The sequence below is a fragment of the Heteronotia binoei genome, chromosome 8 (assembly GCF_032191835.1).
Source record: "Heteronotia binoei isolate CCM8104 ecotype False Entrance Well chromosome 8, APGP_CSIRO_Hbin_v1, whole genome shotgun sequence".
In the NCBI taxonomy this organism is placed as follows: domain Eukaryota; kingdom Metazoa; phylum Chordata; class Lepidosauria; order Squamata; family Gekkonidae; genus Heteronotia; species Heteronotia binoei.
In genome coordinates this window covers 27,214,367-27,229,725 of record NC_083230.1, presented here as the reverse complement: position 1 = coordinate 27,229,725, position 15,359 = coordinate 27,214,367, and the positions used below count along the sequence as shown (strand labels likewise).

The following is a 15,359-nucleotide window of genomic DNA, read 5'->3' as shown; positions in this document are numbered from 1 at the left end:
CTTGAGCAAGCTAGCAGGGGAGTTAATAATATCAGTGTACATCTGAACACATATCCTTTTGAAAGCAAAGATCAACATTTGCATTTGAATGCTCAGTCTAATGCTCATTCAATTAAGCCTGCAAGTATACTACCTGAGTTTGTATGGATATCTGTGATGAAGGGATGGAAAATGCCATGGAAACTCCATGGGTGTTTTCGCACTCACCTTCAGCCGGCGCGACCCCCCTCTTCACCGCGCAGGATCTGCGCGGATTTCGCACTAAATGCCGCGGAGCAGCCGGAAGAGCCGGAAACTCCCGGCACAAAAGCAGCGCAAACGGAAACTGCTTTTTGGCGGTTTCCGTTTGCGCCGCAAAAGCGCCGGGAGTTTCCGGCTCTTCCGGCTGCTCCGCAGCATTTAGTGCGAAATCCGCGCAGATCCTGCGCGGTGAAGAGGGGGGTCGCGCCGGCTGAAGGTGAGTGCGAAAATGCCCCATGAGTTTCACCCATTCCCCTAGTATGGCAATGCCTTCTGAAACACCTGAACATAAAAACAATGTACTGTAGGAATGGTCAGAGATGGACTTCAAAATCCTGTATATTATTAGTAGGAACAAGATCAAGATGGGTAGCTGTTAGTCTGTAGCAGTAGAAAAGAGCAAGATGGACAAAATTAGTGGCAGGGTATGAGCTTTCCTGAGTCACAAGTGAGCAGTGACTAAAATAAGCTCATACACTGCCACAAATTTTGTTCATCATTAAGGTGCCACTGGACTCTTGCTCTTTTCCACTGCTAGAAGGAGCAAATTAGTCAAAGAGAGAAAGTGAGTCCCCAACAAAAAATGTGCCTAATTACTACAGGGAACAGCTTTTCTTGGCATGTGTGTATGTGTTGCCATCAAGCCACAGCTGACTTATGATGACCCCATGGGGTTTTCAAGGCACAAGACATTCAGAGGTGGTTTGCCATTGCCTACCTCCATGTCACTCCAGTGACTCAGGGCCAATTGGCTTGTCATCAGGGAATTCACTCCCACCCCCAGACATAAAGCTGCCACTGAAGGGCCACCATCTGTGGGGTGTACCTTCTGCCAAGGGAGGCTAGGCTGGCAACCTACCCAACCCCCTCCCTCTGGCTTACACTCAGAAAAGGCCTTCTTAGGACTGCAGTGCCAGGAACCACGATCCCGCTTGGGTTGTTTTCTGCTGATGTGGGCTCCAAGTCCCCCATGATCCCACACTTAGTAGGCAGGGAGAGTGGTTTGGGACCCCAGGAGGGAGTAGATTTCTAGGCTTGTGGGACTTGTTTATATCTTTCTTAAAATGTGACATCCTTCTTAAAATGTGGTGACTCAAACAATTCCCCATCAGTTGCTGCGCAGGTGCATTTTGATCCGTTTCTCCCTCCAATTTCCCTTGCAGTTTCTTGCTCTCCAAAAAACACAAGAAAGAAACCGCAAGGGAAATTGATGGAAGCTGAGGATCAAAATGTGCCTGCACAGCAACTGATAGGGAATTAATCACTTGAGCCACAGAAAGCAGAAGCCCGGGTGGGGGGGCAGAGCAACTGCTAGCGAGGAACCAGCCTATGATTCTATTCCACTAGCGTAAGAATATTCCTCCAATGTGGAGAGCTTTCTGCCTGGAAAACATGGCCTCTTTGAGAGAGCCAGTTTGGTGTAGACAGCCAATTTGGTGTAGTCGTTAAGTGCATAGACTCTTATCTGGGAGAACTGAATTTGATCTCCCAGTCTTCCACATGCACCTGCTGATGTGACCTTGGGTCAGCCACAAGTTTTCCCAGAGCTGTTCTGCTTAAAAGCAGTTATGGGAGAGCTTTCTGAGCCCCACCTACCTCAGAGAGTGTCTGTTGTGGGGAGGGGAAGGGAAAGGGGATTGTAAGCTGCTCTGAGACTCCTTTGGATAGTGAAAAGGGGGTTTAAATCCAATTGTTTCTTCTCTTCTTCTCTTCTGTCTACCACACTAGGCCACGTGTTAGAGGAAGGCTCCGCTATTGACAGAACAGAATCACGAGTTCCAGCCTTCTCATTTGAAGTCAGTTAACTCTGTATTATTTCATTAGGAACATAATGGCATAAATTAAGTTGTGAATTAAGTTGGTAACTTATCGAGTCAATTTTCCCTTCACAACCTAGGTTTTCAGAATATTAATTACATAGAGTCTTAAAACTTCAGTGAAGGAACAGATGGCACTAATCAGCTATTTTATCCGCTACCAATTGTACAAAAAATATTTCATTCTTTAAGAATTGGTCTTCAGAAATCATACGACTTACTTGGCCAGAAGCTGTGGAAATTACTTGCATGGAGCTGTGCTAACAACTGGCACAGAACTGCTAATAAATAATCATTAAAAGGACTTAATCTCCTTAGAAGATAGTTGTCATGAATAGAAACAGCCCTGCACAGTTTCTTCATCATAACAGTTATCGAATTGTAGTTGGTGTGATTCCCAGAATTTTGTTTCCAGCCATCATCCTGGTTGGGTTGCTGAGTGACCTGAAAAAAAACAAAAGCCTGGTCTGCTGTTTAGTGGAATTAAACAAAGGTTTTCATAGTATGAAGATTGGTGGTGAAAACCTGTAAGGTTTTCAAGGCAAGCGATGAAGAGAGGTGGTTTGCCGTTGTCTGCCTTTTTGTGTTAAAATCCGGGCCTTCCTTATTGGGCTCCCATCCAAGTACTATGCAGGGCTTAACTTCTGAGATCTGATGAGATTGGGCTAGCCTGAGCCATCCAGGGCAGGGCAGGAAAATATTATCAACATCTAATATGCATGTCACGTTGCTATTAAAGATACTACTGCAGGGCTGGTTGAACAGTTGCCCAAAGATTGGTTAATTTATAATGTTTTTACCACCCTTTCTCCAAGAAGCTCAAGGCATATTTTCAGTACCATTCTAAGTAGAGTTACACTCTTCACAGTTCATTTAAGCCAATGGGTTTAGAAGGGTGTAATTCTGCTTAAAATGGCACTGATGGTCTCTCCCGCTCCCAGTATATCCTCATAGCATCACTTTGGCAAAGTGGTTAAAGCAGGGGTGTCACGCATATGGCCCAGGGACCAGAACTGGCTTCTCCCCTCTTATCTGGCCTAAGAGCAACTGATGTGAGGGAAGGAAGGCAGGTGGCTGTTCAGGGGAGAGCAGGAAAGTCAGTGCACATGGTTGGGTGTAGGTGATTGAAGTTGTCAAGAAACAGAAAGGAAATTGCTAGGGGAAAGAACTATGAGGCTGAGGCAAAAAGGAGGTCACTACCATCCCCCCCCCCCCACAACACTCACTCTGCATCCCAGTTCCACAGCTGCTCAGATGTGTGGTGGCAACTGCAGAACTTTTCCCTTTCCCTTCTCCACTCACTTCTGAGGCCGGGACATCTTTCCCCTCAGAACAGCGTGTACAAGACAGCCAGTTGCCTTTCAATCCATATGCTAGCCCTCCTCCTCCTCCCTCCTCTGCCAACCAGCAAACTGCCACTCATGTACACTCTCACCAACCTCCTCACAGTTGCTGTTTGGTGTGGCAGTGGCTGCATCAGCCACTCAGCTCTGCACCTCTATGTAGTGGGGCAGTGGCTGCATCAGCCACTCAACTCTGCCCCTCTATCTTCACTGAGGTTGGAGAAGGCATGAGGGGGGAAAGCCACACCTCCTCTTGCTTCACTTTTGCTGCTATTTCCCCCCCCCCCTCCACACACACACACTATTCTTCCACTCCTGTTCTTAACCCATGAAGAAAAAGGGGTCATGGGAGGACAAAAAGCACCCATTGGAGGCTTCACAAACAGCCTCTCCAACAAGCCTTCCCCTTCTGTGGGAAATATAGGAGGAACAAGAACTGGTCGTGGGGGGATCTCAGAGACTCAGGTTCCGACAAACTGCACCCCCCCCCCCGAGCCAGGAAACTGTTGGATGGGTCACCTGGGGCCAGTTGTTCAGGCTGGACCACCTCACCGGGTTGTTGGTGGTGTGGGGGATGGTGCAGGGGAACAAGAAATCTGGTGTGCCTCCTTGAGATCCTCAGAGGTGGGACAGGGAAGAGAAAAAACAAAAAGTGAGAGATGGGTCGTGGTTGTGTTTGGCTCCTGAGGCCAGGGTGTATGAGGGTGCTGGAAAATTTACTTGCAAGTTTGATTACTTGTTTGCTAAAAGAGCTATATATGCAAAGAAACCCTAATTTGTATGGATACGTAAGATACTCCCCCCTTTTATGATATCCCTTTTAAAAAACCTAGTCTTGCATATAATTGAATACATTTATTGGGGGTTTTGTGGATTCCTAGTAAATCAATTGCTTTCACTCCTAGGAATCAATTGCTTTGGTTTATACTTTGAGTAAAAAATGATGTCATTAATTCGGTTTGCTATGTCATTTATAAAGTTTATGGGCGTTTTCGCACTTACCTTAAGCCGGAGCGACGTCCCTCTTCACCGCGCAGCGTCTGCACGGTTTTCGCACTAATTGCAACGCAGCACCTGGAAGAGCTGCAAAGTCCCGCGGCTTTTGCGTCACAAATGTAAACTGGTTTTTGGCGGTTTACATTTGCGACGCAAAAGCCGCGGGACTTTGCGGCTCTTCCAGCTGCTGCGGAGCAATTAGTGCGAAAACCGTGCAGACGCTGCGCGGTGAAGAGGGACGTCGCTCCGGCTTAAGGTAAGTGCGAAAACGCTCTATATCTCCGATACATGGCATTACATTTTATGGTACACATGGTCCAGTGCAGCAAAGTAACATTTGTGTCAGATCCAGCCCTTGTAACAAATAAGTTTGACATCTCTGAGACAGAGTATGAAACTAGGATCTAGGGTGGCCCATGTTTAAATCCTCACCTCGTCATGGAAGTTTGCTGGGTGGTGTTGGGCCAGTCACCGTCAGCCTAACCGACCTCACAGGTTTGTTGTTGTGACGACAAAATGTAAGAAGGAAAACTGATGTTGTATGTTACTTTGGGTCTCCATTGAGGAGAAAAGCAGGGTATAAATATCTAAATTAATAAACAACCCTGAGCGAGAGGGTTCTCAGCTGACCAAAGATTTATTTAATTTATTTATTTATTTATTTAATTCCATTTATATCCCGTCCTCCCCGTTGAGGTGGGCTCAGGGCGGCTTACATGGACATGCATATGCATGAGTAGGCATAATGATAGGACAAAAAACCCCATAAAACAGTATAAAAACATAGGCTAATTAACATTTCAGCGCTATGATCTTAAGTTTCAGATGAATGATTCTCTGTAGAGCAGATCTTAGATTGTCCTCTCCGCTGTTGCTGTAAAGCAGATTGCAAGGGGTGGTCCATATGTTGCCTAAAAACTATAGTGGCCAGCAGTCTCGTTTACAAATGGCTGGTGGAAGAGTGCCACCTTACAGGCTCTGCAGAACTGTATGAGCTCTTGCAGGGCCCTAACTTCTTCCAGCAACTCATTCCACCAGCGTGGGGCCACTACAGAGAAGGCTCTGGCTCTAGTTGTCATGAGCCTGGCCTCCTTAGGGCCAGGGATTGAAAGTAGATTTTGTGATTCAGACCAAAGTGTTCTCTGGGGAACATGTGGGGAAAGGCGGTCTGACCCACTCTCCACTATGTCTCACTATCTGCGACCACTGGGAAGTTTTTCAAGAACTCTGTAAAAGCATATTTCATGAAATCTATTCATTGATTTCATATTTTTAAAGTAAAAAAAATGCAAGCATATTTTATTCAGCAGCTTCTTTAAAGAAACTATTTCTCAGACTTCAAATGTTAAGGCAGTAACCAGAGTTGTTTTCAGGCCAATCTATCCTGTTGATTCTCTCCTTTGCTGTCTCCATTAGCAAAATATTATCTCCCACCTCAAAAGCTCTTCAAATGAAAGATTTGTCACTCTATGCCAACTAATTCTTGATCTATCCTTACTTAATGGGCATTGCAAGCATTCTATGTGGTCAGTCTGGAGAACAAAATATGTCAGAATAAAATAATCTTATTTTCATCTGCTACCTAGGCAAAAGTTTTCATCCATATAAGAATAAGACTCTAACCAGACATGCTGGTTTCCATAGCCATTTTCCAAGCTTAGTTTTGGCCTGCTGGGGGCCCAGTTCAGATCAGAATTGTGGCTCAACATGGGTCTTAAACTCCCCTCCCATGTATTTTTCCCAATCTGAGGTGATCCTGGAGGGGAGGGCGATTTTCCCAGTTTCAGGAACTTATGTGTATTGACAATAGGGTTGCCAAGTCCAATTCAAGAAATATCTGGGGACTTTGGAGGTGGAGCCAGGAGACTTTGAGGGTGGAGCCAGGAGGCTTTGGGGCGGAGCCAGGAACAAGGGTGTGACAAGCATAACTGAACTCCAAGGGAGTTCTGGGCATCATATTTAAAGGGACAGCACACCCTTTTAAATGTCTTCCTTCCATAGGAAATAATGAAGGATAGGGGCACCTTCTTTTGGGGCTCATAGAATTGGACCCCCTGGTCCAATCATTTTGAAACTTGGGGGGTACTTTGGGGAGAGGCACTAGATACTATTCTGAGAATTTGGTGCCTCTATCTCAAAACACAGCTCCCTCAGAGCCCCTGAAACCTCCAGATCAATTCCTCATTATACCCACATAGGGAATAATGAAGTGCTCAGCAGACGTTCCCCCCCTCCCCCCCACTCCGTTTCTGCCGACTCTGAAGTGAGGGATTGGCCTCTCTACACATGAGTTGCAGCCAACTTCTTCCAAGTAACACAGACACCCCATCCCAAGAGGAAGCCTTTCCAATCGGAGACTGGAGCCTCCGGAGGGGGAAAGTCACATGGTGGCTTTGGGGGCGTGGCTTCCCCCCATTGGCCAGCTGACTGGGGGCGGGAAGGAGCTTGGGAAAGTGGAAGAACCCCCGCTGGGACCTGGGGATTGGCAAGCCTAATTGACAAGGCCATACAAAAATTTCCCCATTGAGACAAATAGTGGCTCCATGGGCCACTTCAGATTAGGAAAATAGTGTGACAGGTTTAAATAGTCAGTCACAGTCACAAAACCTTTATAGGCATAACAAGACAACACCATATGGATAACAATAGAGTTTATGGTCAGAAAGAACATCTCCTCCTGGAAGAATGGTAAACGAATTTTGCTACAGATTCAATAGTTTTACTCTTGTTTGAGGCTAATAACAAAAAAATCTTATGGTCCTCAGATTGACTCTCCAAGGGTTGCAAAAAGGGCTTTAAAAAGATAGCATGAAGATTATCATAGAATTTACAATACAGAAGAACATGGTGCTTATCCTCAATCGAATTTAATTTATATCCCACCCTCCCCACCTAAATATAGAATCATAGAATTGGAAGGGACCTCCAGGGTCACCTAGTCCAACCCCCTGCACAATGCAGGAAACTCACAAATACCTACCCCAAATTCACAGGATCTTCATCGCTGTCAGATGGCCATCTAGCCTCTGTTTAAAAACCTCCAAGGAGGGAGAGCCCACCACCTTCCGAGGAAGCCTGTTCCACTGAGGAATCGCTCTAATGGTCAGGGAGTTCTTGATATATGTTGTATCCCACCTAAAGTAGCAATATTATCTTGTTGTAACCTGCCCTAAGACTTACTATGCAAGGAGCTGGCTGGCTAGAAATCAAATAAATAAATATCTGGTGGAAGAGGGGATAGTTTGCCTGGTTTTAACACTTTCCCTCCAATTGATCAAGCAATTGTTAGTAAGGAAAAGAGAATCCAAGGGAGACTGGAGAGATTTCCCCCTTTATTACAAAACCTCTTCTACAGTGTTTTCAACATAAACGAGCATAACTGCCCATTCCCCCCTTCCCCTTCCTTTCTCCTCATGCAATATATTTACAAATTTTTTAAAAATCCAAGTAAGACTAGCAATAGAGTACTAGCAGAAATCCAGCTCTGATGATCAGGCAAGTTATTACTGAGGAACAGAGAATCACAGAAGCTGGTTGGAGGTCGCAGAGAGTTTTCCTTTTTTTCTGTCTGTCTGAAACACATTTGGGACCTGAGGGAATTGGCATGACTAGTTAGACTCTGAGATGCTGTTTATAAATATACTGCTTAATTTGTACAGCATGCTGCCAAGGATTGAAAAGAACAATAAGAAACAGATCCTATAGACTACTATCATTAGGAGGGGGGGTCACACAGCAGGAAACCAGGGAGGGCCTTCTACTGGCTGCCACCACTCTGTCTGGGAGAGTCTGTCTGGGAGAGCCTAGAGCAGCCACCTAGCCCTTGTCTTCCTTCCTGATAAAACACTTTCTATCTGTGACTGAAGAGATAAGAGGACCCAGGCAGTATAACAATAACAAGTTTATTGTAAGTGTTCAAAACAAGAAGTGATTTTAATTATTAGTGCAACCGTGAAAAGCAGAAACAGTAAAGGTGGTATAAAGCAAAATAACAGCCCTAATACAACTAGTTATATGCTCTCTTCCTCTAATGCCAAAAGACACACCCTCATCGAGTGAAGGAACCCTGCTGCTGCAGCCTTTCCAGAGAGAACCACCTGATTCTCTAGCCAGACCTATTTATTAGTTTCTCCCAGGTCCCATCCCTCTGGGTAAGTTTTCCCTCCAAAGCTGCTTCTCCCTCAACCAGAGAAACAGAAGGGATCCTGTAGGCCCTGCAGCTACTTTGATACAGACTTTCCTGAAGTCTGTAGGCCTCACTAGGCCAAGGATCATGACAGGGTCAGTGAGAGACAGCTAAAGATCCTAGCACCAGCTGCTGGTGCTATCATTGGCTATCTGTCTCTCTGTGTTAATCTTGGTAGTTTTTTTTTCTGTGAGTGTATTGGATTCAGGTCTCCGATTCAGCAGGAGCTCACAGGAGCACAGCTCCTGAACCTTTCTAAGGGCCCACCAACCTTGTCCATTGAAGTGTAGAACATACACTCAGTAGGTGTAGCTGCATAACAACCCCTGGATTAGGAGAGCGGGCAGCCAGTCAGCCACCAGGGGCTTTGCCACGCCCCCAGCAGCCTTCATGAAACCTTGGAGAAGCCCACGCCACCAGAGCCAGTTTGGTGTAGTGATTAAGTGCATGGACTCTTATCTGGGAGAACCAGGTTTGATTCCCCACTCCTAGGCTTGCCAATCCCCAGGTCCCAGTGGGGGTTCTCCCGCTTTCCCAGGCTCCTTCCCGCCCCCAGTCAGCTGGCTGACGGGGGGAAGCCCTGCCCGCACAGCCACCATGTGACTTTCCACCTCTGGAGGCTTCAGTCTCCGATTGGAAAAGCTTCCTCTTGGAATGGGGTGTTACTTTGAAGTAGCTGGCAGCAACTCGTGAGTAGAGATGCCAATCGCTCACTTCAGAGTCGCCAGAAACTGGGGGGGGGGGGGGAATGTCTGCTGGCCATTTCATTATTCCCTATGTGAAGATCGATTCTCATAGGAATTGATCTGAAGGTATCGGGGGCTCTGGGGGGGCTGTTTTTTGAGATAGAGGCACCAAATTTTCAGTATAGCATCTAGTGCCTCTCCCCAAAATACCCCCAAGTTTCAAAACGATTGGACCAGGGGGGGTCCAAGTCTATGAGCCCCAGAAGAAGGTGCCCCTATCCTTCATTATTTCCTTTGGAAGGAAGGCATTTAAAAAGGTGTGCTGTCCCTTTAAATGTGATGGCCAGAACTCTCTTGGAGTTCAATTATGTTTGTCACGCCCTTGCTCCTGGCTCTGCCCCCAATGTCTACCAGTTTTGCTCTGCATGTTCACAAGTTCACAATATGGCATCTAGGTGTAGAACATGCAAAATATACCCTCACTTTAGGCATCAGAAAAATTTACAAATATTTTTCCAGTGAATGAAGACTCTTAAGAGTACAGAATTCTAACTGTAGTTCTCATTGTTATCTACACAAGTTGCTTTCTGGAATAGCTCAGTCCAAGTTTTTCTCAGACAAGAATGTCTTCTTTCTCATTTGGTTATTTTTCTTTTCTTTTCTTTTCTTTTTTAAATAGGTGAATTAAACCCCTGGGACCTTATGATTTGCTTATCCTCCAGCAAAGCTGACTATGAAAATTGCTTAAGTACACTGGACACACATCGAACAATATTATTGCAGAAGGTATGGTTCCAAAGGGTCATAGCTGTTGACATTCTATTAAATCAGGAGTCCCCAATTTTATTAAACCTGTAGACGCTTTTTGGACTTTTGAACACACGTTGTGGGCACTACAACAAAATGGCCACCATTAGGATCTGGGTCCAATCAGAAAATGTAAGGAGGTTTCACATTGGATGCAGCTGTTTCCAAGTGGGTGCTCCCTGCAGACAGAAAAGTGATCTTCTGGGCTCTTCTGAAGCATCTCCAACTCCACTAAAGTGGAGAAAAGCCAGAACTGGCTCTTTGCTTTGGGAAAGAAGCACATGGGTGCCAGGAAATGCTTTGGAGAATACCATGCTAGAAACCACAGCCTTAAGTAATTATCTTTTTGATTTAGATATTTGTTTCACTGCTCTATCATGCACACTATTCGATAACAACATTAACAGATATCATATTTCTCCCTTACCACTGTCCAGCTACTACAGGTATGTGCTGACACTTAGAAAATAAAACACATCCTTTGCCTACACAAGGTCCCAGATTCAGTCCCCAGAATTCAACAGACCTTGAGCAGAAGAGATGCTTTCTGAAGACCTTGAAGAGCTGCTGTCAATTAGAGTAGGCAACACAGCAGGATAGACCGGGGGGGGGGGGGTGGCCAACGGTAGCTCTCCAGATGTTTTTTACCTACAACTTCCATCAGCCCCAGTCATTGGCCATGCTGGCTGGAGCTGATGGGAGTTGTAGGCAAAAAACATCTGGAGAGCTACTGTTGGCCACCCCTGGGATAGACCGATGGTCTGTCTCTAGGTTAAAATATATGAGACATTATGAGCCTTTGGGGTCAAGATTATTCTGCTGGGGAGGAACCCCTGTACAGCTTTCACATAAATAGAGAAAGCAGCTTCAGGGGTTGGTAATTTACATGGGGAAGGCAGCATGGAGAGCATGTGTTAACTTCCTCTATTACTGCTGACTTCAGGGCCGGGGCATGGGAGTAGGCTAAGTAGGCCACCACCTCAGGCGCCATTTGGCCTAGGGGCACCATGAGGCCCCCCCTCTCCCCGGCAACTTTTGAAAGTGGCCGGCAACTTTCGTGGCCACCACCACCTCCCCGCTGCCCCGCATCTCCCTCCCTGCACCTGAAAACACTTCCCCCCGCCGCCTTCCACAGCCACGGCTGCCCCGTGCCACCCTCCCTGCACCTGAAAATGCTCCCCACCACCGCCTGTTCCCACCGCCTCCCTGCTGCCCCATGCCTTCCTCCCCACACCCGAAAACACTCCCCGCCACCACCTTCCACAGCCACCGCTGCCCCGTGCCTCCTTCCCCACACCAAAAAACACTTCCCGCCGCCTCTGTGCTGCCCCGCGCCTCCCTCCCCACACCCAAAACCGCTTGCCGCCTTCCCACTGCCCCACGCCTACCTCCCCACCGCACCCAAAAACACTTCCCAGGACCATGATTCTCATCCCAGCCCTCCCCTACTTCAAAGGGAGCCAGCCGGCTTCCTTTGAAGCAGGTGAGGTGAGAGCCGGGATGAGAGCTCGCGTATAGCACGGGCAGCCCGATGATGTCACTTCTGATGATATCAGCGGGCTGCGCGCACAAAGCACACGCAGAAGAACACCAGGGGGGGTGGGGAAACGGCCATCTGCCTAGGGGCACCCAAACCCCTAGCACCGGGCCTGGCTGGCTTGATTCAGTTCAGTCATCTTCCTGGGGCTACTGATAAAGCAATGGGAGATCTGGTCATGGATTTTCACTTTCTCTACTGGTCTTGCTCTCAGCATGACAGCTTCATATGTTGTAAGCGAGGTTACAACCCAGGCCTTTCTATGTGTAGTTGTTAGGCTTCCCAATCCCCAGGTCCCAGCGGGGGATCCCCTGGTTTTACAGGCTTCCCCCCTCCCCCAGCCAGCTGGTCGGCGGGGGAAGCTCCACCCCCACAGCCATTATGCACCTCCAGGAACGATTCCCATAGGGAATGATGGGGAATTGATCCGCAGGTGTCAGGGGCTCTGGGAGGGCTGTTTTTTGAGGTAGAGGCGCCAAATTTTCAGTATAGCATCTAGTGCCTCTCCCCAAAATACCTACCAAGTTTCAAAAAGATTGGACCAGGAGGTCCAATTCTATGAGCCCCAAAAGAAGGTGCCCCTATCCTTCATTATTTTCTATGGAAGGAAGGCATTCTAAAAGGTGTGCTGTCCCTTTAAATGTGATGGCCAGAACTCCCTTGGAGTTCAATTATGCTTGTCACACCCTTGCTCCTGGCTCCGCCCCCAGTGTCTCCTGGCTCCACCCCCAAAGTCTCCTGGCTCCACCCCCAAAGTCCCCAGATATTTTTTTAATTGGACTTGGCAACCCTAGTAGTTGTAGCACTGCCTTAAGAAAACACTGAGGTAACAGGGAAAGGCCTTTGAGCCAGAGGCTGGGGCAGGAGAGCCATTTGACCTGGGCCTCAAGCTCAAAGGGGGTCTCACATTTAGACATATGTTAATTTTTGTTGGCATTTGGTAAGTTTTACAACATGTTCTTTTGGCATCACGTCTTGTCGTTTTTTATCTTTTATTTTGACTAGAGCTGAAGTGACCATTTCTTTCTAGACCTCTGAAAGGGCTTGTGGGTGGCCCCCTCTTGTCAAACTATTATTTATATTTGTTTAGAAATGTTTATGCTGCCTCTCCAGGAACCTGTCTCCCCCCCCCCCAAAAAAAACTAATGAAAATAAAACATTAAAAGATATTAATTAAAATCCATCTTTAAATATCCAGACCAGCATAAAAGCATAGATCATAAAAATAGATTACTAACAGCTTGAATGTGCTTCCTCCAGACTTTCTATAACCTCCAGCTCCAACGCTGCAAAGATGGACAAGTAACTCAGAAGCAGAAGAATAGTGGATACATTTATTAGATTTTGGACCTTCTGCAGGCCGAGTAGGGTTGCCAGCCTCCAGATGGCAGGCAGGGTTACAATTCAGGCCTTTCTATATGTAGTTGGTGCACTGCCTTAAGAAAATACTTAAAGCAGGTGTTTGCAGACTAAAATATTGTTTATCGATCAACCCCTTAATCAAAAGCCTGTCACCTACAAGAAAGCATCAAAGGCACCAGGTAAGCCTCATGGGGAAGGTGCCATTACTAAAAAAGCCCTATTTCTGGTTGCCTCCTGCCTCAAGCAGAAAGACATTCCATAAATGAGGTGCCACTTCTAAAAAAGCCCTATCTCTGGTTACCACCTGCCTCACCTCTGGAGGACTGATACATACTGATGTTACGCCAGCCCTGATAAGGAGATTTCACTCTTAAGATCTAAACTGGAAGGGACATATTACTATTCGCTGTATGTGTAATTGCTGCTGACGTAAGGAAAGATACATTTGTGGCCTTCCAAAAAAATTGTGTCATTCATTTCCAAATTAGAACATTCCATTTTGGGTCCTATATTAATTGTTTATTGATTTACAAGTGCAACAAGGACTTTGTTGTATGTTGAAATTTGTACTATTTGTAGGGTTGCCAAGTCCCGTTCAAGAAATATCTGGGGGCTTTGGGGGTGGAGCCAGGAGACTTTGGGGATGGAGCCAGGAGACATTGGGGCGGAGCCAAGAGCAAGGGTGTGACAAGCACCATTGAACTCCAAAGGGAGTTCTGGCCATTGCATTTAAAGGGACTGCACATCTTTTTAAATGCCTTCCTTCCATAGGAAATAATGAAGGATAGGGGCACCTTCTTTTGAGGCTCATAGAATCAGACCCCCTGGTCCAATCTTTTTGAAACTTGGGAGGTATTTTGGGGAGAGGCACTAGATGCTGTGCTGAAAATTTGGTGCCTCTATCTCAAAAAACAGGCCCCGCCGAGCCTCCGATACCCGCAGATCAATTCCCCATCATTCCCTATGAGAATTGTTCATGGAGGTGCATGATGGCTGTGGGGCTTCCCCCTCTGGCCAGATGGCTGGGGGAGGGGGGAAGCCTGTAAAACCAGGGGATCCCCCTCTGGGACCTGGGGATTGGGAAGCCTAACTATTTGACCTCTGAAGAAGGCCTCTGCAAGTCAAAACACATCAGGTCATATATAGTTCTTTCATGTGCATTTGTCACTTTGATGAGTTTATGAGGCTTCATTTGGGCCCCTACAAGGTTTTTATATGTTTTTTTTTAAATAAACACATGGACTTTTGTCTATAAGTATTGATGTTTTTAACTTTTAGCCCCTTACTAGTATTCTAAACTTCCTTTGAAAAAAGGGGCACAAAGACCATGTCTTGTAATGCGGATCCTAACTGGTGGACACTGGTATAGATGTAGCAATATCTGACTTGTTATAAAGCAGTTTTGTGGAGAGTTGAAGATGTGCTATGTTTTGTTTAACAGCTGTCTCATGCCTACTGAAAAGATAATGTTATACCATGACCTACCTACCTCTCTCTTTCTTTCTTTCTTTCTTTCTTTCTTTCTTTCTTTCTTTCTTTCTTTCTTTCTTTCTTTCTTTCTTTCTTTCTTTCTTTCTTTCTTTCTTTCTTTCTTTCTTTCTTTCTTTCCAGATGGCTCTCAACTGTTTTGCTGGGAGTCACTTTGCTGTCACCTCAAGTGAATCTCTGTAATTCACATCACCCACAACTGGAATTCAGCTGTCATACATTGCAGGAAAATATAGAATTCCAAAGAAATTGACACAAATGTCTCATTGACTGAGGAATGCTTGGCAATAATGCAAAACAAAGTGTAGAACTTACACTTAGCATTTAAAAGGGAATAGGAGGCCAGTTTTTCTTGATGTTAAGTGGGAGTCATATATTTTCTTTCACTGAACAGACTTGGCTTAAAGATTTATTTAATTTAATCTTTATGCCCTATTCCTAGACTTAGGCAAGTCAACAGCTACACCCATGAAGAACAAATGACAATCAGTGGCATTTTTGAGTGAATGGGGTGTGTGTGTATGAGAGAGAGAGACTGCTAATTTCAAAATCCCATTCAGTTTTATCACATCCCCCCCAAGCTTTAGATAGCTTGTTTCTTAGTATTTAACTACATACCTGGCATGGAGATACCCATACTTTTGTGGCTTATAAATAAAAATTGGACAATATTAAGATTCCATGTAGGTCCAGTTTGTGGCTAACCAAAGTCCTATTCTCTCACTATGGTGTTGACATTCCCACCTTGTGTAATGAGAAAATATTTACCATAATAATTCTGATATATGTTGTTTCCATTTTGTGTGATAGGGCAATGCACCTGTTTTCTAGCTTTAGTATGTGTGAATGTGTGATGCAACAATCATGATATGCTCCCTGCACATATTGAAGTTGGAA

General features: G+C 45.8%; 1 protein-coding gene across 2 annotated transcripts in view; it reads left to right on the top strand.

The window, feature by feature from the left end:
• CPED1 (cadherin like and PC-esterase domain containing 1) overlaps positions 1 to 15,359 on the top strand; it is a 190,741-nt gene that overhangs the window by 40,152 nt on the left and 135,230 nt on the right. For both annotated transcript variants that reach the window (XR_009555726.1, XM_060244835.1), the window contains exon 3: positions 9,948 to 10,054. Coding sequence is in view for 1 of the 2 variants with exons in the window: in XM_060244835.1 (XP_060100818.1) it covers positions 9,948 to 10,054 (107 nt within the window). In the remaining variant the exon portion in view is untranslated. The remainder of the gene's footprint in view (positions 1 to 9,947; positions 10,055 to 15,359) is intronic.